This window comes from Acanthopagrus latus, chromosome 2 (genome assembly GCF_904848185.1).
Source record: "Acanthopagrus latus isolate v.2019 chromosome 2, fAcaLat1.1, whole genome shotgun sequence".
NCBI classification, from domain to species: Eukaryota; Metazoa; Chordata; class Actinopteri; order Spariformes; family Sparidae; genus Acanthopagrus; species Acanthopagrus latus.
Window position 1 is genome coordinate 29,026,409 of NC_051040.1, and position 23,754 is coordinate 29,050,162.

The window sequence follows — 23,754 nt, forward strand, 5'->3', positions numbered from 1 at the left end:
CCAAATCTAATTACATCCCCAGTGTGTTTTAGTCGTCAGTGACTCTCTCTCCCCCTCCTCTTTTTCATCTTCTGTTCTCTCTCTCTCACTCTGTCCATCCGTCCATCTCTCTATGTGAGTGTCACCTGCCCTCCGAGCTGGCGACGCTGGGTCTCGGCCTAAGCGTGAGAGCCCCATTACCCTGACTGGAGGCTTTGTTTTCCCTGTGAATCTGCAAAAGTGTGTGTCTATGTGTGTGTGTGTGTGTGTGTGTTGGAGGAGAATGTCAGAGAGACTGTGATTTGTTACATCAGCAAGCATTCCAGTCCAGAGATCTTCTGAGTGTGCGAGTGGACACAGAGAGAGAAAAATGTCTTGTTTGTTGTTATGTTTTCATCCAAATCTATTTTTGTAAATTATCATGAAGCAAACTGGTTTTGTAGATGAAAAAATGTGATACATAGCAGACAAATAACTAATGAGACTCAGTTGCAGCGGATTGTGTATTAGAGTTTGCAGAGAATTCACTCAACAGTTGCATGGAAACATATGACAGAGAAAATAAATAAGGGGAATGTGCACAGGCGAAGTGTGAGAGTGTGTGTGTGTGTGTGTGTGTGTGTGTGTGTGTGTGCATGCGTGTTTGCAATCAGGTTCACGGTCTATGTTAGCAGATCGACTGTACTGTGTTTTGTGAGCACTGGGGCCACAGCTCCCAGCAAATGGAGACACTGAGCAAGATACCATCTGCCTCTGCCCATCTAAGTCTCACGCCAAGGCTCACAAACACACACGCCAATACACGCCCACACCCACACCCACGCATGCAAGCACACCACACGCACGCACACCACACGCACGCACACACAGCCCAATTCACAACTTGCAGTACATATATATATATATATATATATATATATATATATATATATATATATATATATAAAAATATGTAATATGTAATTCATTGAATGCCACAAAAAATTGTATTTGTAAGTCCTGTGTTCACAAGGAATGACAAATAAACCAAAAAAACATGAAACGCCTGGTTCTCCACAGCACTTGGTGCTCATATATTATATATAAAATGATATGTAAGATGGTTGTGGGTTAATGCACGTTGTTTGTTCTGTCATTAAATGGTGTTAAGTTTTAACAAGGATCATAAAAATGTTGTCATTGTGAGTGAAAGGGTGTTTGCCGGGAGGACCGCTGCATTATAGTGTTTTGGTCTTCTGTGTGATTGTGGATGGGGCATTTGAGCACACATTGAATTTAGCTTTAACAATAGTAATGTTTAAGAATATTCTAAGAGTTCTTATGTTCTGGCTACACTGAACCTTTAATGTATGCTGACTGTTCATGGAGCTGATGTGCAGAGGAATATCATTTTTTACTGGTTTCACCTGCAGCGCACATATATGGTGTAGGGTTGTGTAAGTCGGAGGCATAACAATTAACAATTTTGGCATTGTGTCTTCAGTTTTTGGACCCAGCTGCACTGTATTAAACTTAAACTTTTCACAGAATTTTTGTGTGACATGGGTACATTAGCATCTACAGACTACAAAGTTTGATAAGACTGCTACAGTTCAGTGCTGACAGGGTGGTCAGGGACCAAAGGCGAAAGCCAGCTGGAGACACTTCCTGTAACAGGTAGTTTTACACAACAAAATAATCACACTTTATGGGCCATTTCTGTATAAAAGGGCCATGCATATCTCACGACAAATGTATAAATAGAGGACAAGCCCTTTTTATGTTTCATTGAGAGAGCATCTCGGTGGCATGTATGTACCACTGCTCTCACTCCTGATGCAGCCAGATTCACTGATTACAGTGGAAGTGTAGTTTTGCAGCAACAGCACCATGAAATGGTCTGCATATGTTTTTTAATGTAGCCTACCTGTTACTCTGGTGCATTCAGATTTTATCTTGAATCGGACACCGACTGCCAGTGTCTCTTATGTTAATGTCTTTAAGCTCCCTGACAGACTGGACAAGTGTCTGCTGGAGTTCATTTATGTGTGACTGTGTGGGACTCTAAAGTCAAAATGTTTTTTTGTCCATCCAACTTTTTCCTTTCTGCTGTAGTCTTTTCCTTGTGAAGACACACAACCAACAATCTGTACAAAGTGCTTTCCTTGTATGAATATTTTAAAAAAAGTACACTTCAACGTTAACATTAACATTTAATTACGTATTTGTCTATCTAGAGTTGTGTTACCATCCCTAATTCATGTAAAATACACTATTGTTGATATTTATGTTGGTGAATATAGTTTTTATTACCTTATTCATTCAGATTTGTCACATTTCAATTTCCAGATGTCTTGGGTTTTCCTGAAAAATGTTTGTTAACGTGACCTTGCAAAATCCTATAACTTTACTCAAAACACTTGAAAGCAATCTCCACCTAAATTGAATACTTTTATGATTTGCTGTATGTTTATTCTAAGCCAATCACACATTTTTCACTGTATTCTGTAGAAAATTGTCCTGTTACAATGTGTTGCAAAGTATACCTGGGGTTCCATCGATGATCAGGACAAATTTCAACCCAGTCCAATGACCAATAAGGTGAGGCTTTCACGTTCCTTGCATGGCATCAAAAAGCTCTATACTGTATAAGCAGTCTTTGTTCTTTAGTTCTTAATCGTTTTCTGTAAAAAAGCAATCAGACCACCATGGGACACTGAAACCTTTGATGTCTGTGTGGAATCTGACCAAAATGTCTCATTAGGAGAACTTATTATCAGGGGTTGGTCCAGCCATGCAGACAGTTTTGGGATTTTCATGACAATTTAAGATATCTGACTCTGATATATCCACCTTCATCCTAATATAATGCAGATGAAAATAATTTTAGTCATGGTGCTTACACCATTCACATAACTAAATTTAAAAACCCCTAACTAAAAATTCACTGTTCAGGATAAGTGTCCTTATTATTGTCATTAATCCATAGAATACACTGTTACATGTTTTTGTAGGGATCGTTTCTTTGATGGAAGGTTGTTCCAAAGAAAAATGATGACAGTGAGGTGGAAGATCTTTAAATGTGGGCAAATCTGCATGGCTGCATACCACTATGTACCTGAAAATAGGGTGAACCAACCCTTTAATATTTTCCAATAGACCAAGTATTTATATTGAATAGTTGTTTAATGAACAAGCACTAAAACAAACTGTATCTATCCATCATACTGTAACCAAACTGATAACACTGACCAGGCCAAGTCTATTTTTTTAATAAAACTACCATCAAAGGCACTCTCAGCCTTACAGCCGACACAGGGACATTTCCTATATGTTACAAGTGCTGTGCTATTAGATTAGCTATTAGAGACTGAAGCCTATCTGTCTTTATGAATGGATGGAGGAACCAACAAGTCCATCACATTCCCGGTGGATGATGTCTTCACCACAGCTCAAGGCACAGCAAAAAGTGTGTGTGTGTGTGTGTGTGTGTGCATCACGGGTTTATTTTGATGTGATGTGATCAGTAATGAATTTTGTGTTGCATGAAGTGGGGGCTGATGGCGGTCAAGATGCAATGCGAGGGGTGGGGGTGGGGGCAGGAATAAGAGGCGACTGACTACTGGTGTCCGGGAGTCTCCAACATGTAATCTAATGAAGAAACAGAGAGAGAAAGGGTGGCGGTGGTGGTGGTGGTATGGGCAGTAAAAAAGAGTGATGAGGAGAGAGAGAGAAAGAGAGAGAAAGAGAGGCTACAAATGAGGTTAAGTCCTCACAGAGAAAGAAAAAGACAGAGGGGGACTGGACTGGATAGAGCTGGGGATGGTTGGGGGGGTGATAGTCGATGCTAAATCCATTAGGGCCTAGTGACCCCCCACTCTACCCCTACCCCAACACCCTCCCCACCACACCCCACCCCTGTGGTTGCCTCTGTGGAGCTCCCCTTCCCTCACCTCCCCCCACCCCAACACACACACAAACACACACACATGCACATGTGCGCGCGCGCACACACACACACACACACACACACACACACACACACACACACACACACACACACATTTAAATCAAAGGAACTCTTGTTCACTTAAGGAGGGGGGAAAGAGAAAGAGAGAGCACTGCCGCTTCCTAAACGAGTTAACCATTTGGACTGTCAGGGCCAACGGCATGTCTGCTGCACACACACACACACACACACACACACACACACACACACACACACACACACACACACACACACACACACACACACTGAAGCATACACACACAGGCAGGAAGCCTCAAAGTAAAGCAAGGTATTCACAGACATGCCAAAACTGAGCACAGACACACACACACACACACTCACACACGCACACACAGAGCGAGAGAGAGACAACCAGAGCATCTTTTCTAGTGGAGGGCTAATCCATCACTGGACCTTGAACTGGCAGCACTGTATGCTGGTTAATGCCACAGTGAGGAAGTAAGGCTACCTAACAAGACACTTAGCTGCACTGGACACATTTATAATGGGCTTTATAACCAAAAAACAATGACCCACATCACCAATGATGAGTGTAGTGTGTGTGTGGAAGGTTCAGGACACGCTCTGCAACAAGATCTACTCGTGTTACATGTAAGGTTACCGTACTCAGATGTATAAAGCATCTGATGGAATTATTTTGCATTACAGTAGATGTAAAGCCACATCTTCAAGTCATTTCCTTAACATTCATACTTACAGACATTATTAAGGCTGTACATTTTTTTCCAAGTCTGGTTTCTCTTTCTGAATTCTGTCCTTTGCAACAATAATTGACATACTCTCAGACAAGAGATGAAAATGCGTTTTATGGATGGTAAGACTGTAACAACAGTGTGCAAAGACAGGTAGACTCATGGATTCAACTGAAATGTTCTGACGCATTTGTTGCTTTAGACTAAAAGATGTTTTCCATAAGACTTTGATGCAACAACAAGGAAATCTTCTCATCTGAGCAATTTAGCCTCCTTTTTGATTCACTGGTCATTTTTAAAAACCACGCTGTAAAATTACCAATACCAGCTGTGATTCAAAGCAGAGCAGGAACATCTCTTCATTCCTTTTGGGCTGTGAACAATCTGAACTCTTTTTGAGATTGTTCCTCCAGTAGCTTATCACTGTCGCTACAACTGCTACTCATTTTGCTTCTCTTTCCTCTCCCATTCATTCACTGTCCGCATGTACGCATGCTCCCTCACTCTCGCTCGCCCACTCACACACCGCCCTGTTCTTGAAAGGGGCGACGCCACTCTTGCAACAATGGCAACTGCAGATGCAGGAGACCCACTGACAGAACTTAAACCCCCTCCTCTTTCACTTAAGTTGGTAATAAAGGTTTTAAATTTGACAGTGTGGTACATTGTGAACAAAGGTGGCAAAATGGCATAGCAACCTGTGCTTAAAAAAAAATAAAAAAAATGTAAAAATCGAGAATCGAATCGAACCGTGACCTTAGAATCGAAAATGTAATCGAATCGAGGATTTGGAGAATTGTGACACCCCTAATGTCTATGTATATTTGTGGAATGTATTCGTGCATTGTCCGTTCTCCACTAACCTGTAGCAGATCCTACTATATCCCTGGATGGCGACTCAGACATTGCATCGGCGAGTCTCTCCCGGAGGCCTTCGTCAGTGGCGTCTGCTGAGCCAACGTTGTGCCGCGGCACGCCAAAGCTTTCTGGCCAGCTACCACATACTTCCAGCAGGGTCACGCCACGCCCGTCAAATGCACCTATAAAGCAAACACAGAGTTTTGATTACAAAATGGACTGAGGGATGCATAGTATCACTTAAACATAATTTCTATTATGATATGAAATGAACAACACAATAAGAGCAACTTTGAGTGAATGCAAACTCCTGTTCGTATGAAGTGTACATAAGAAGTAAAGCGCACTCTTACAGTGTTGGTTAAATGTTATTCACACTGGAGATGTAGATAAACTGCACTAACTCTCTTCTGAGCTCCTTGCATCAGCACAGCATATCATACAATACACTTTAGGACATCAACCCAAAGATGTACCAATTTTAATGTATTTTTACTGGAGACCAAACATCAAATTGTCACACAGAGTTTTAAAATGCCAACTGATCATTAGAAAACCCTGTGCAGTTATGCCACTACATCTGGAGATTGTTATACTGATTAAAGACAGGCTGGACACAGGACGCGTGTGGGTTCTATTTGAGTCTCAAAATGGCCAGATATATAAAAATAAACTCCTCACTTGTTCTGAGTCCTACATGGACTTTTCCATGTGGGAAGTTGCTAAGAAATGGAAGAGCTCATCTAACAATGTGTACTACTCACTTCAAAGAACAGGTACACAACTGAGCAAGAGGAAAAGCAATCAGAATCCCTAGTTTGAGAAACAGAGGCCAAACAGGTCATCAGCAGTCAAGAGGCAACTCCAGGATGCTGGCCTTCTAGGCAGAACAGCAAAGGAAGAGCCATATTTTAGACTGGCTACAAAAGAACACAAACATTGGAAATGCTTAGAAATACTAGAAAAAAAAGTTGCGGACAGATACAACCTAGGTTTGAGATGTTTGGATTACATAGACCATTTGTGAGATACAGAACAAATGAAAAGATGCTGAAGGAGTGCTTGACACTTTCGTTGGGTGATCCGAGTGGTAATGTTTTTATGTATGTATGTATGTATGTATGTATGTATGTATGTATGTATGTACAGTATGTATACCAAATTATATTTCTTGAGAACCACTCTTCTAAAACCTCAGTGTAGAAATCAAGTGACACCCACGTATTCTCAATGACTGCTGGCTGAGTAAGCAGCAGTAGTCATCTGTGCTGGTGTTGAGAGATCTTGTGTGATGTCGACAAGGAGAAAAAAAAATAATACTAAGAGGACATTCAGAGAATTCAAATATTCCAAATATGTTAAGAAAAATGTAAATTTGCATGTAAATTTGCAGAATGTGTAACCATTATATCTGTCGTAGTAACTGTCACAGAACAGCTGACATGGTAGAACACTGATCTGCTGATACCATATTTTCACAGCAGCTTCACTGGAAGTTGAACTCCAATTTCACCAGTGTTGTATACATTTGGTTGAACTTGTTTTGCCTACAAAGTGAATTTCACTGGCTTGTCAATTTTAGTAATAAATGCAATGTATTTTAATTTATACCACATCATAACATAAATGAATAAACTACACACCAGTTCCACTTAAGTACACTGTATCAGCTGGTTAAAAGTCACACACACACGTAACAAACAACTTGTGAGCACAACATAATCTTCATGCCTGTCAAACCAAATCCACACAGACCTGCACTGCACCTTAATCTTTACCCCTGTCTGTCTGCTGTAATTTCTGCAATCACAGAGATCTTGCTTGTTGGAGCCAGAGAGTCTGCAACCTGTGATGTGTGTGTTTGTATTTGTGTGTGTGTATGTGTGTGTGTGTGTGTGTGTGTGTGTGTGTGTGTGTGTGTGTGTGTGTGTGTGTGACAAGCCAGCCAGGCAGGCATGCACACACTGAAACAACTGGTTTATTCTATTAGTGTGTTCATTTGACTTGAGGTGGTAGAGGCTGAAAGGGATGATTTCATGGTGATGTTAGTTAAATGCGCCTTTGACTCAGCACTCTGGCAAACAAATAAAAAAAACATGACCTAACTGCTTCACTTTCTCATCATCATCATCAGTTTAATTCTCCATATCCAACAAAGATTAATTCCCTTCTTGTCAAGTACGGCAGTAGCCTTCAAATTATGATGTGGTGGTAAGGGTCCGTGGTTCAGTTAGCAGCAATATCGAACAGAGGGGTACAGTAGATTTAGCATCAGACTTAGACACATAGGGCCACTGACAAGGCTGCTGTGTTGGACACACCAGGAATGAGAACGTGCTGGCATATCAGCATCTTTCTCCTCATTAACACAAATGTTGTGTTGTGATGTTTGTGAGCGATGGTGTCGCACAGAAAATGATTGAGTCAAACAAGCAAACAAGCTCCACAATACGTTTTTAACTACAATTGTCCTACAGTTCTCCAACCCTGCACATGAGGGGCATCAAATCTTGGAGAAACAATTAGTGAAATTCTCAATCAGGTGTATCTGGGACATATTTGTCCTAGCTTATCAGAGGAAGGGTAAACTGCTAACCTGGCCCCCTAAAATAATAATACTGCTTTCAGCAACTCCATGGCTGTCTGACTTACATCCAACAGAAATGTAAAAGGAACCAATGTGGCTATAGCAGTAATGCCCTGAAGACATTTGTCTTATTAGTGTTGTCATGTGTGGGTAGTTGGCTGGTAATCTATGAAACATCAGGTTAGCTATGTTGCTAATGTTGTTTAACTATGCTCATTGAGTCCACCTGACAACTTCTGCTGTAGACAGAGAGGCTCTGCCCAGCAACTCTTTCCAGCTCCTCCTGGGGGATTCCGAGGTCGTTCCCAGGCCAGGGGGGATATATGTATAATCCCTCCAGTGACTCTCTGGGTCTGCCCTGGGGTCTGCTCAAAGTTGGTTGTGACTAGTAAACCTCCAAAGGAAGCCGCCCAGAAGAAAACCTAATCAGATGCCCGAACCACCTCAGCTGGCTCGTTTCAACGCAACGTTTTAGAATCATCAAACTTGTATACCAAAAAATTGAAAGGACTCTGCTGCTATTTGACACTTTTGTCAGGTTCTTTCTCTATCTCAGTCAAGTGGCCTAACTCAGGACTGTCGCTTTTGTGGTCTTATGGGTATCAGCAAAACCCCAGTTAGAAGGCAGACAGGTTGACGTCAAAGGAAAAAGTGAGGACAGAAGGGATAGAAGACATCCTCTTTTCCTGGAAAGAGCAGCATCTGTGTGCACAATCTGCGTCTGTGTGTGTATCTCTGTGCATTCTGGAGGTCCACTAAACATGAAGGGACACACATTGATTGGTAAATTGAAGGTTGAGGGAGTTTCTGGCTATACCAAAACCTCAAAGATACATTTAATCATTTATCTATTTATTTGACAATGTCATCATTTGCTACATTAAATTAATGGTGTTGGAGAAAATTAATTTCATATCAGACTATTGCATACATTATTAAATGTCATGAATGTGCTTCAGTCTCATCATCGTACAACTTCCCCCACACATACTAGGACTTGTGTAGATAGCTTTAAAAAAGGTCGATTCAATGAAATTTTAAAATATGTAAGCATGTAATACCTTTGCCAAATGGTCAGCTGGAGGTTTAAGCATGTTTATAAGCAATGAGCCACACTTCACTCTGTAACACTAAGCTGTCGTGTCCAGATGGGCCTTTACAGCTACACAATTTCAATTCAGCCATCATGAGGGCGCATACACCCACACATCCCAGTTATTCAGCACTAAATCAACCACTGTGCAGGACATTCGTAACGTCACATCATCTCTTAGGCAAAACACAAGGTTGGTTTTTGACACTCTCTCTCTCTCTCTGTCTCTCTCTCTCTCTCACACACACACACACACACACACACACACACACACGCCTAACAGGCTCTCATGGCTGGCTTTGATGGAAGGCCTGCTGGCACTAAAGGGGAATCCTTTGAAAAATCAATCCAGCACACACACTGCTGGCTTCTGAAGTGCAGCAAAGTTATCAAGAAGCTAAGCCACTGTGTTTGAGAGAGTGCGTGCGTGTGTTTGTATGCTTTGGAGGTCGGTCGGTGTTATCACAGTAGGGAGCATGGAGGCCCGTGCAGCTTCTCGCCCCAGCATTAGCACCTGTCACTGGCCTGCAGCGGAGCTGAGATTGACCAGGCCTCAGGACATACACACACATGCACACGCACACACACACGAACACACACACACACACACACACACACACACACACACACACACACACACACACACACACACACACACACACACACACACACACACACATACACGAACACACACAGTAGTCTGCTCCCTGATAGCCAGTGAGCCAGGCAGATCAAAGGTTTTGACAGCGGTGGCTTTTCTGGATGATAACAGCGAGGCAGAAGGTTAGGAAGAGCTTTAGGTTTATCAGACCAGGCTTTGACCAATATGGGTATTTGAAGGCTGATACTGATAGCTGTGGACTGAAACTGCCCATGTTTTTGAGAGGTGTGGATTCAACTGTATGGTCATTTTTAAGGATGTACTTTGCTGTGCTTTTATCTTGTCTCTCCCACTTATATTAATGAAGATAGACTAAAAAACACAAATACCTCATACTTTAATACAGTTAAACAGAGAAAACTGTTCAGTACAGTACACTGCTGCCATTATCTAGGCAATAATATTTATATTTGATCCTTCTCTTTATTTGTTATCTTGTGATCTTGAGCTCATTGTCAGGCTCATAAGTTTACTCTTACAATTCTTGTTTAGGTTCTGTTTTCTCCTTTTATACATGTGTTAAGGCCTTGAAAACCAAACCCGTCTTTTCTTCGGAAATTGTTGCACAATCAAAAAAAAAAAAAAATTACAACCTCACATTGTATCAAACATGTTTTCCCAGTGACACCAAAACTTTTATTTATCATGAATTTTTTTTCGGAACAGGTTCGATTTTCTGCATTTCTTTCACAGAGGACCAAAAGCTTTTAGAGGGTTGCTCATCACTATTCAGAACCTTTAAAAGAAAGAAAAGTGCTGACCAAAACTATTGACCATGATCTTGTCTGACTATCTGCTGATGCAGGTACAATATGGATGAATGATGTGATGTGATGAACCAGTATGTTCTTTTTCTTGTTCAAGAAGAGGACCACAAAGCATCTTCATATCAATGACGGAACTTTTAAACTTAGGTGAACTCATCTTTCAATGTGTTTCTTCACAGATTGAGTATTAAGTATATATTCTCCACCATGTCACTGAAATCACACTGGTGTGATGGAGCATGTGTCTCTCCCTGGCATCCAAATGTGTTTACTGACTTTATATTTTTAATTTCTCCTTGTAAATCTTTGGAAATGTGAGGATGTGATGTTGGCAGGATGATGGAGAATCAGAACACACGCCCTAGATTGTTTTTTTTCCCCCTCCATCATGTTAAAACCCGACGGGATTAAAAGCCACTCTCCACCCAGCTGCTAGTCCCCACATACTGGCCCTACTTATCCCTCCAGCCAGTGCTACTTTCCTTAAAGATTTAATCACACTGCAGCGGGATGTGTGTGTGTGTATATGTGTGTGTACCTTTGCAACAGGAGCTTAGGATAGCACAGTTGGACATAAACACACACCACAAATGCACATCACAATCGCCTCTCAAACTCACACATACTAGTATCAATGTGTTACCAAAACACTGTGGTCATTGAGTTTGCTCATGTTCACTGAGCTTCTATTTCATCAGTAGATAAATGTTCCAGATAAAACTCGGCAGCAATTTTTTGCAGCAGAATTTGAGTCGGAAAAAAAAACTTCACTCCGTAATTAATCTTCTGTTCACCATATCATATTATTATGATAACATGTCAATCCACTGTGAGGTTCAACAGCATTCTTGTCTTTCTCTTTAGATCTTATTAGCCTATTTTGGCATGATAACTTTGACAGGTCGGTAGTTGTTAAAAAAAATGCTTGTACTTCAAGAGCTGCTGCTGGGTATTCATCATATAAGACACTGTCCAGGTAAGTAGCTCAGCTATAACCTCATGTCAAACTGAGAAAATGCTGCTAGATCTACTATAATTTCTGTCAATTTCTAACCCTTTAATAATGTTATATTTAATGTAGGCATGATGTTTTTGTAAAGAAACAAAAATGCATGGAATATAAAATATGATATCTTTGATTCTCCCTCATTATCACTGAAAAAATACCAACTGTCAATCCAGCAGAGTTGTGTACAATGCTAAATCAGTGGAATGCTTTTTTTGGCAAGACCAAATTTGATCTTAAGGGCAAGCCTCAGTAAAACATAAATCAGACAGCGATTCAGGGTAAGAACACAAAAAATGTTCTTGCACAAGGCCCACTGAACATTGGAGCTGTCCATTAGGGCCCCTACTGGCCAAAGCTGAACAATTGATTCAGCTCATTTCCTTAATTTTTACCAGTGGTTGACTAAATTTCCTTTTTTCCTCTTGGTAAAATAACCTTTTATGCAATCCAGCAACCCAATGTGAGCTGGTGGCCGTGGTGCACTATTATGTAACAACTGTACAATGTCTCTAAGAAATGGTACACTAGGAAACTTTAACTGTACAGCTTGTTTAGAAATAGACTAGCCCTCTTAAAAACAAAATCATGTCCGCAATAATTTCACACTGCCAACACACACACACCGCACACACACACACACACACACACGCGCGCAGGTGAGGGTATAATGCTTTAAGGCCTCATGCCACTGTTTCTGGGTTACCTATGCAGTTAAGACTCTAATGCCTGGTTAATGCTAATTCAATTAGGCTTTAGTGCGAGGGGCCTGATCGAACTAATTCCTTTATTATGGGTGCTGTATAATATGTAATGGTGCGTGTATGTGTGTGTGTGAAAGAGAGTGTACCTGAGTGGTGTTACTGGGAAGTCAGGCACTGGGAAAACAGGAACAGTCTGTTACTAACAAACAGATCGTAAATCAGTTGGTAGGTCAGGTGGGAACTACTATTATGCGTTTATTAGGCACACCTCTAAAATCTCTAGTCCAGTACAACTGCTTTGCAACAAACCCCGTACTTGTGAGAGGATAATACTTATGATGTTTAGTGTTTAAGTTAGGACTGCATTGGAGAGATGTCAACACAACTCTACCTCACATTTATGTTTTGTTATTGATGAAAGACAGAGGTAAAAGCGATGACCATGATGATAAGTTGGTGCCAAACAGATGCTACCTTGAAACTCATGAATAATTCATTACTTCGTCTTCTCAAGGCAGCCATGACAAAGAAAGTTTGAGAACTCATGTGTTAAAGGCCTGTGGAGTTTTTCCTCCACTTTTAGGCCAATGGAGTGATGTGTTGGGTGGGTGCCTTCTTTATTGCAAATGTGATTTACATCCTACTGCTGGTTATTCAGCTGACTGATAGTTGTTAGAGGTAATGCCAGAAATAGAGCACTGCACCACCAAAGACAAGAACAAAGAGAAGTCTGAAATAATTTCATTTACTCTGGTTAAACAGTTTTTGAATACACAGTGCTATTAACCAACAGGATTGAACTCTGGGACAAGTCTTTCACACACACACACACACACACACACACACACACACACACACACACACACACACACACACACACACACACACACACACACACACACACACACACACACACAGCCACACCAATACTGAATTGGGTTGTGGCCTTTTTGTTGTTGCAGTGATTTTTCGGAGACGTATATTTCATTGCTGCTTGCTATTTCCTGACTCGAGTATGTTCTGTATCGTGTCAAGGTCATTCCCTAACCTTAACAAGCTTTAAGCAATTCATTTGAATCATGTCTTAAATAATAAAAATGTTAAATTATAGCTTAGCAGCCAAGAGTTTATAGGAAACAAGTGAACTGTTAATATTTTGCAGGTATGTTCAGAATATGGATGTTGTGCGTTGCTGTGAACAATGGTCAATAAAAATGTTTTCATGTTATGTTGATAATCTGAGTGGATTTTTTTTTTTCTTTTTTTAACCAAGTGCATTTGATACTGTAGATAAATTCTATAGAAACAGGATTGGACCCAGCCACTTTAACCCATTCATGCATGGTGTCCACTGCAGTGGACAGATATTTAAAACCATTTTTAACCATTTAGGTAGGAGTATCATGTCCCAGCCACCAGGTGGTAGATCCCCAAAGCCTTGCCCACCATTACAGTTAATTATTATCTTCGAATCGCTGTGTCATTTTAAGATAGAATATAATAAATAAATTCAAAATGGTGGGGGGAATTACTGTCAAAACCTCCTTTTCTCCTGAATCAGACAGGTGAAAAGACAAAAACTTAATAATTATAGTAATAATAGGAAGAACATAACATTTATCTGAAAAACCATTTGTCATCTCCAGTGGACTTTTTTTTCAAATTGGGATTTAATTTACATTTGAATAATATCATTAAAAAGCAATATTAAGTAGTATTCATAATTCAACTAAATATAGGTGCATTTTATCTAAATATAGGCCCTAGAGGCATAATATGACATATAAAACTAAAAAGTGGTTAGAAGTAATTCTAACATCTTGAAAAATATTGTTTTACCTACAATAAAAGGATTTAACAGATATTCCTGAATCACTTTTTATACAGCTGACACGTGGAATCTGCTGCAGTGGACATTTATGTGCATCCTTTACAATAACATACCATATCAAAACATAGCAAAATATAAGTTTGTAAGTTTGTATATAAGTTTAATAGTTCAAGCATGAAAAGGTTAAATCTACAAAGAAAACATCTATTTTCCTTTAGTCTTATTTCATGCAGCTGTGGACAGGGAGAACCTCCATCATATCAATGTGAGATGGCATTGAAAGGTCAGTGTATGCTTTGTACATCCATCTAATGCTCTACTGTACGTACAATATATCCCAGGATGGTGCTAATGCAGAGCATTCATTTATTCATACTCTACCACAATGAGACAATTCACATGTTATATAGACAACTTCACAAAAACACACTTTTAATAGACTTTCACTTGCACACACACTTCTGTGCCTGTGCTGTGAACCCATACTGACATCCCTTCAGGCTGTGTGTGTCTCTATGTGTGTATCAGAGAGACAGAGAGCGAGAGAGAGTGTCTCTGATATCCTCAGGGAAACATTGAGAGTGCTAGCTAGCTGGCGGAGTAGGTTTGTGGTGCAGTGTTAGTGTTAATGGAGATGTAAGCTCACAGGATTAGCACCCATAGGTAGGTATGTGTGTATGTGTGTGTGTTCTTGACAGGCGGGGCCTTTCTTTCATTACATTAAGGCCAGTGCTTCTAAATCATTTACTCCCTTTGCAGTCTCAGTGGTGTCTGCTAAGTGTTAGTAATCCCCATCAATACCAGGGTCTGCCTCAGGGCACTTTACTCATTACCACACACACACTAACACATGTGCATGTATATACACTCACACACTAAAACATATGGCATTCAGATATGAAGACGCATTAACCTGTACACAGTTAATTGCAGTCTGCAGACTACCCCGACACACACACACACACACACACACACACACACACACACACACACACACACACACACACACAAAGACACACACACACACACACACACACTTACCGCCCACTAAGCTAATTCAAGGCATGTCAAATTAGACAGCACTATTAGGCTTAATGCTCTAACAGCAAGCTATGGCTTGTATGTGTCTGTCTCAGCACCATGTCATCCCACATTCACATAGACAGACACACTCTCACAGATATGCACACAAACAATGGTTTCCTTGAAGCCTCAGCCTAACCTTAATATTTATGTTCAAACCCTAAACTCCTAAATGGACTGCCATATATTACTGGACTAAAGTGCAGTTTTCTCACATCCCCCAACATTTCTGAAGTTACCGTTGGCCCTATGATGGAACAACGTTGATGTTGTCACTCATCAGACACTGAGATGAAATATGACCTAATAATAAAAATAAGTAACACAATAATACAAAACCATAGAATGATAGTTCTAAAAATAGTAAAAAACGCTGATTTACTGTGGTTGCGATAACATGCCGCAAGGGGGTTCAACATGTACTCATAGAGCTAAAGTTACATCCAGTACCTACTGTTTTCCTTGCTAATGCCAACATTGCTGACAAAAAAGTGTGGTAGTAAAATATAAATGTAAATGATGGACTGACTATTGTACTAGATACATTTCCTTTCCTTCTGTCATGGATTTTCTTGAAAAAAAAAAAAAAGTTGTCATGAAATTTATAAAAAAAATGAGACCTGGCAAAACCCTACAGCTGTTATCCAAATACTTTTTAAGTTGTTCATTTTTAAAGTTGTGATTAGTGAAACTTCAAATACACGTACAAAGAAAAAAAAACAGGACAGGAAAAGTTCAGAATTTTGGGTGAACTGGCATGGAATGACCCATTCACTAATTATCCTACATTATCAGGCATATTACTCGTGTCTCGTGAGTGACTTTTATTTATGTAATTCTGGAAATATTGATCCAATGGCATTCAGTGATGAGTTTTGATACTAGCCTGCTTCCAACAGATCCATAAAGAAGAGGTTTTTCACTTTCATGTGGAATAACATGTCTGGCCTGCACAGAGCCCTGACCCCAGACTTATTCAACATATTTTAGAATTAACTGGAACACTGGACTGCAAGCCAAACCTTACTGCCCAACATCAGTGTTGGACCTCACTAATGCTCATGTGGCTAGTGGAAAGAATAGTGTGTATAGATTCTTCACTGGAAAATATGAACATTTTTAAACTCTTAAAAACATTAACATCAGCAGTGCAGAAGATTTCTGCACTTATAATGTTTTAAGATGGTTGAAGAATAATGAGGGCTGTTTATACATGAAACGTACATATGTGTCCTATTTGCATGTCCTTCATTACAGTATATAGCCACAGAGTGATACTTGTGCCATATGCTTGCGTGCCACGACCCAGCGCTGATGGTGCAGCACATACATCCTCTTGTTTGCACACACAGATCAGGTAAACACACATGGGCTGTGTGTGTCTCCATGTGTTTTCTTGGGGGCTGATTATGATGGTTTGTTAGATCAAGTGGTGTGCAAACATGCAGTGATGTGGGTACCTGAGAGAAGATGAACCCTAAGAGGGCTTGCACGAACATACACAACAACACATCAAACTACATACAACAACAGGTTTAAAGCACAACGTGCAAAAGTAATAATATGTCATAGCCTGTCTGTTTTTTTTTTGAACAGTCTGCTTTATATTGGAGGTTGCATGTATATATCATTATATGTTTCGACCTTAAAGCCATTCATAAGCAAAACTGAGCCTTGAGAAATTGCTCCATTTGATGAGCTGGGAGCGAGACCATGTTATCTGGTCACACAGTTTCTCAAGACTTTTCTCATACTGACAAGCAGCAACAGTGTGGTCAAACAGTTCAAGCATCAACCAACATCAGCACTTCAAATGTAACATTCTAATCATTTATCAGTCGGAATTTGCTTGAATCTAGTTTTCATCTGGATAAAGGACACCTGTTTGGCCAGAGAAGACTTGGTACAGGAGAATAAAAGGTGACTGGAAGACACTCAGTTCTGTTTGGTTTAAATAAGTGGCCCCCCCAAAACAGAACAAATGGCAAGCAAGTAAGTACAACTGATGCCGATGATTCGAGATGCTTCCGCATTTAAAAAAAGTTCAGAGTACGTAAGAAAGACTGTCACTCATTCAAGCTGACAGCACATTTACACAGTAGCAGAAGGGAAAGTAATTCAATATGCTGATAGAAAACAGCTGACAGTTATTAGGGAACTTACTCTATCAACATGCTTGTTTTTTACAATGGCACTTACACAATAAAACACACGGTAGGTCTTCTTAGCCATTTCAGATCAAATCAGCGGACAGCCTGTTACACTGGCATGTATTGTCCCTGGCTCTAGACGTCTTTTGATGGTGCTGCTGCACCAATGAATGTCACAGGAAAAGAGGGTGTGGAGGTGAAATGAAAAAGGAAATTAAAGTTGCTTTGCAAAAGACCTCTGCCTGGTCCTGTTGTTGGTTTCCAGAGGGCATTAATAATGAGCTGAAGGGGACCCTGATTGCAAAAGGGCCATAGATTTAACACTAAGCAGACCCCTGAAAGGGTTTGTTTGCTGACAAATGAGCTGGCATGCACTGACAGCCTTCATGTATGAACTATATTTGTACTTGAGCTGTAAATGACGTATGTATGCTCCGGGAGAGTGTAGTGTGTTTTTGTTCACATGAAGTTGAATTCTTTTCAGGTAAAAGTATGCATATTTGGTAGGTTCAACACTGCTTCACACAGCACACCTCTGCGTTCTAACCACAGTTTGAGAATCACATGAGCATATGTCTATGGGTAGCTAGGTCTGGTGCGCTAAGAGACTAAAAAGGGGCTGACGGCTGACATCTGACTGAAAAACTAAGCAGTGGCTTCAGTTAATTAAAGCTATGAAATAGATGGAGATGTCTGTCATTTGCTTGATATAACTGTGATCCAATCGTGTGTTATTGCCTGGTCACACCAGAAAGTGGCATGGCAAAATTATTCTGTGTTTCCTGAAGATGAAACTCAGCCCCTCTTTTATTTCATTTGGTACAGAAATCTACAGGGTTCAACATTTACAGCTCAATGGCTACCTGACAACTATTTTTTAATGTTGTCTGTTGATGATATGACATCATACTAGGCACTTTATCAACTTAATGAATAAAATCCATTTGTTAAACTTTTTTTTTTTTTTTTAATGTTTGATACATTCTGAAAACTACAGCTCAGTTAAACAGCCAAAGTCAGCGTCATAATTTTCCTACACCCAGAGTCATCACAGAACGGGTACAAAGCATCTTTCATCTGGTCAGAGACGTGGCGCCCACACAGCTAAAACTCCCTTCTGGGCGCTAGACATTGTTTTCCATCAAACCAAAACAAAGATTGGGGAGTGTACACTTCACGGTGCTAGCATGGCCAGCTAATTGATTTCAGGCCAGATCATGTTGCTGTGTAATGGAGCAGGCTAACGTGATGATGAAGCTGGGATGGTCATGGTGATGACTTTCACAGGGACTCCAGCCTCATTTGTTTGTTTGACAGGCTGCAGGGGTGTGTGTGTGTGCACGTGTGTTCCTCCATTTGGCATAAAGGGTATGGATTAAGCTATAGAGGTGACAGATGATATGTTTACAGGGGAATGTTTGCTTTCTGCAGAATATTCAATTACAGCGTTTGTGTGTGTCACCGCCCGTGAATATATATGTGTGTGAGAAAGACGGACTGTGTGCATGCCTCGTCGTCTGTGTGTGTTAAGAGAGCCCTTATCAATCACGCAGAATTTGCTCACTTCCTTACTCACTGTCCATCTCTTGCCTCAGTCTAACCCCCACGCTCCTTCGCTTCTTATTTTTTCTGGGAAGTGCTCCAATCCAAATCTAAACTGCTGCTGTCAACTGTTTACTGGGGTTGCAACACAGCACAAATAAATACCTTAGTGTTATTTACAAAACAGACCTATTCATATACAAGGCTGCCCCCAAACCCCAACCCTCGTAAAAGCCAGGATTGAGTGGTGGAGGGAGGGGGTCACTTGATAGTACGTAACATTGCAGCGGTAGCGTGACATGGCATGGCATCCTGTGATGTCACAAGACTGTCCTTACATGTAAAAAAGCAGAACTAGTCATTCATTCAGATGCCTGAAATGAGCTATGTTGATGTCTACAGTAAGCAACCCTTGACAACAACAACCCTTTGCAGTGTGATGTTTAAGGTACCAGGAGGGCCAGTTCGGATAGAAAATCTACTGTATGAGTTTGCTTTACTCCGGACAATCACATGGCAATCGGAATGATGAATGCTGCAAAACGTCTTGGAAAAGGTTGGGGTGGACTGTTGGTTCCACGAGGAACATTCCTTTCACACAGGAGGATGCTGCTCATATCCAACACACTGCCCCAAACCCTAACCCCTAACCCAGGTTATATTTGCAGAGTCAAAGAGGGAAAGACCTAGATCATATGACACGTTGTCCGATCACATCAGAAATCAAAAGTGTTGCCATAGGCGTTACAAATGGTCACACTTTAGACAGTCTCTCTCTGAAAGCATTCACAGTGTTGCAAACAGTTCTACCCATGACAGGTTTCCGAAAATGTTATAGCTCCTTTCTCACCTCTAATCACGTGGCCAAATTGTTGCAGGTAATGGGTTCAAATGTTGGATTGCCAATTTCAAGTTACAGAAAATTTTTGACATAATCCTTCATAATTCTGATGTCAGACATGTGTGTGTGTGTGTGTGTGAAGGGGGGGGGTGACCATGTCACAAGCAGTTCTGCTGAAGTATACTGATATCCTTCCACTAACTCTCAACAGTACCTAACCCCAACTCCTTTTTCATATCTTAACCTAACTTTGACGTAGGAGTCTGCTGATCATTTTAATCTCTTCCCATCTGCCGTGGCTGCTAGGCTGATCAGATACAAGGTGGTGCATGCTGTGACATGCTGTGTGAGCAGTGGTGATGAATATTGTACCGTGCTGGGATTCCTCTCAGGGGGGTAAACGAAGAGGATTCCCAAAGCCACAGCCTCATGTTCCTGGAAATCCTCCACAATCCTATTGGATCTTAACGCCCTGCCTTGCCTAATGTGTCCCTAAGCTGGCCTTATCACACCACAGACAGAGCCAAAGGGGATAGACTGGGAGATGTGCATTGTACATTGGCATCGCTAGCAGGTTCAGCTTCTGTAGCATCTCAAACATTTGCCCCTGTTGTACAATAAGATCAGATGTTTTACATATGCTTGATCCTGCACTGTAACCATAGGCAGCAAGATGAGAATGAGAATGAATCAAAGGCAGGAAAGTGGGGGTGGACAGAGAGATAGGGAGAGAGAGAGAGAGAGACAGAGAGACAAACAGAGAGAGAGAGAGAGACAAACAGTCAGCTGAGGTGGAGAGAAACGCATTATACAACAGCCAACCCTACTCCACCATCCTCTTCATTCTAGGCGAATAAATCCTCCATTATCGTGTCTCTCTCTTGGGTCTGAATGCAAGCATCTTACAGGGAATTAATCGTATTGGACGGAAGGGAGGGGGGAGCCCATTTCATTTCCTCATCAACTTTTGGGAGAATTGTATTGGAAGCCAAGCAGCCACCTGGGAATGCCCTCCTGTCCTCTTTCCTCTCATCTCCTTGTTTTGGCCTCTCCACAGCCATTTGTCTGCGCTGTCTATTGCAGGCCAATCCTCGCTCTCCTTCTGTCTGTTCAGACCTCTGTGTGTCCTTTTTCTGCTGCTGAGTTTCAAGCCAAAGTCATGCTTGATGCCTGAAAACGCTTTGACGTTAAGTGTCACCGTACAGTTTACAAGTTGTTTGGCTCAACAACTAAAGTCTGTTGTGTGGCTTGTGAGTCATCAACTTGAATCCCTCAACCTGTTTGGACACCATGGAGCAGAAACGGAGAAACGACTCCACTGGTAGGAGTGTGTGGTTTCAGTCTGCGTAAGAACTTGTCAGGCTGCATGAATATGAATCGGACTAGAGCTGGAAAAGTCAACTTTAAAAAAAAAAGGTGTGCGTGAAAAGTGTGTGTGCATGTGTGTGTGACCAGCTCGTGGCCGGCCAAGCCTCCTCAGGCCTCTAAACAAGCACTATAAATTCACCCTCCACTTACCTGCAGTAAAAATGTCAGGAGCGAGGCTTTTATTGGGCCACACACACACACACACACACACACACGAAACACCAAACTCACTTAGAAGTCACTAAATACACACACCTTTGCTTTCCTAAACACATACACCAAAGCCTTTTGCTCCCTGTCTAGCTTGCCATCTTCCATAACAGTTGAGCAGCTCTACATTGACACTGACATGACATGTGAGGAGGAGGTACTGACTCCATGCTAACGACATTAGCCAAATAGATCCTGTCACAACCACTCTACTTATACCCCTCACCCCCCGAACATACCGAAAAGCTGAAATAAAAAAAAAATTAATGAAAAGACATACTCTAGGATGGACACAAAATGACACATTTAACGTCAGGAATACCATCTTTATCGGAAGGATTTTTCTTGACAATATTTCTTCCAAAGATAGACCAAGAATTAAAATGACTACTGGGACCATTGTCATTTCACACTGTAGTCAAGTTTCATGTATGCCTCCAAAAGTATTTCACACAATACAAGAAGTGGCCGTATTTTTTTAGTAAATTTGCATCAAGTTAAACGCACAAAATGTAATTCCTGCAGTCATGGGGTCTCTCAATCAAGAGGAAGAGAAGGAGGAGGGAGTCGATACAAAGTCAGACCGGAGTCACATCAGATTCTGTTCTGATACGGAGACGTGCACTGACGGGATGGGAGGACAGAGATGATGTTTTAACTCCTGGGATTAAAGCATGAATTCACTCTCATTCCTTTTTATCAACCTGACTGCAGCAGTGATCCGCAGATGTGACCTCCATGGTTGGGTGTTTATGTTCTGTAATGTTGACTGTCGACTGGAAATGGAGGGGAAATTACATTTTACTTCACAAACCTAACATTACAGAGAGGAAAGATTCTCTGGTGAGTGCTTTGTACACTGAGATTGACTTGAATTCCGACACACAGAAACATGTCTATCTCACTAACTCATGGCAAGTGCACAGTATTGTGGCTGTATTGCTTAGTATAGTTAAGTATTTAATAAAAGTTCAGAAGTTATGAAGTTTATGAAGCTTATGAAGCCTCTAACCTAGGTTAGCTTAGGCTTAATGAATAGATTTAGGATTTGGGAGTGATTTGTAATAGTGAATAGTCACAGTCAGAGATCCATGCGATGTGTTAAAGCAGCTTTAATATCATGCTTAAACCAAAAACTACAGTTTTCCCCAGGCTTCTGCAAACAGTTTGTGCAATCCATTAAGATCCAGAAACCGTTTGTTTTCATCTCAGTTTTCATCTCCAGACTTTCTAGACCTCCGTAGTAACCATTTATTCTGCCAATGATGCACACTTCAATCAGACTGACTGGAGGGAAAGAGAGCTAGCAAGCGCGCGAGAGTCTTTTAGAATCCAGAATGTCATCCCCACAAAAACACCAAAAATCCTGAGATGAACCAAACAGTGTCACAATATTTACCACTAAGATATATCAAACCTTTTATGTGTTCCTCCATGTGTGTGTGTGAGAGAAAGATAGAGAGAGAGAGAGAGAGAGAGAGAGATACAGCCAGAGAGTGTGTCCTTGTGAAGATGTAACCTGCCAAAGCACAAAAGGTTAAAGGATGGTAAGTATGTATGTTCCCCCTCCTCCTCAACATACACATACGCAGACATGAAAGCAAGCAGCAGTGAACAGTGGTGTGTGTGCATATGTGTGTGTATGACACATCTGGGAGTGTAATCAGTGGGCTTCTTTCAAGAGCTGCCAAAGCAAACAGGCCAATAAGGAATCCACTTTACAGACCATCGATCTCCGCTGGCCACAGCCAACACAAACACACACACACACACACACACACACACACACACACACACACACACACACACACGCACCCACACACACATACACATGGTGGGATGACATTTAGGCACATGCACACATAGACATACACACTCACTCACAGAAGAATGACTAGATACGCACACAGTGTAATATCCACCTACACTTAAATTCATACAAATGTGCACACACAGTAGGAAGACAGACAAACCCATGTGAACCCACACACACGCAAGGTGTCCTTCAACCTGGCTCTCTCTTTCTCTCTCACACATACAGACACACGAACGCACACACACATGCGCGCGCACACACACACACACACAAATAATGTGTTATCAATGCACATGCATTTTAACCATGCAACCAACATAAAAATGTATTTCAGTATATTTCTGTAATATTCTGATATTTCCTGAGAGCAGTGATTAAGTTTCCTGACAATGTTTCCTGATACAAGAAGACACTTTGCACCACAGTTTCTTTTTGTTATCATGAGTTTATACTGCACCCCCCTCCCCAAAGTTAGTAAAAACAATACATTTAATACAATACAGTATTTAATATTAATATATCTATGATATTCCACTGACCAGTGGAGACCAAAGACA

At 41.0% G+C, this 23,754-nt stretch overlaps 1 protein-coding gene across 2 annotated transcripts in view; it reads right to left on the reverse strand.

Annotated features, from left to right (window-relative positions):
- bcas3 (BCAS3 microtubule associated cell migration factor) overlaps positions 1-23,754 on the reverse strand; it is a 345,864-nt gene that overhangs the window by 30,007 nt on the left and 292,103 nt on the right. For both annotated transcript variants that reach the window (XM_037120193.1, XM_037120185.1), the window contains one exon: positions 5,544-5,720. In XM_037120193.1, the coding sequence (XP_036976088.1) occupies positions 5,544-5,720 (177 nt within the window). The remainder of the gene's footprint in view (positions 1-5,543; positions 5,721-23,754) is intronic.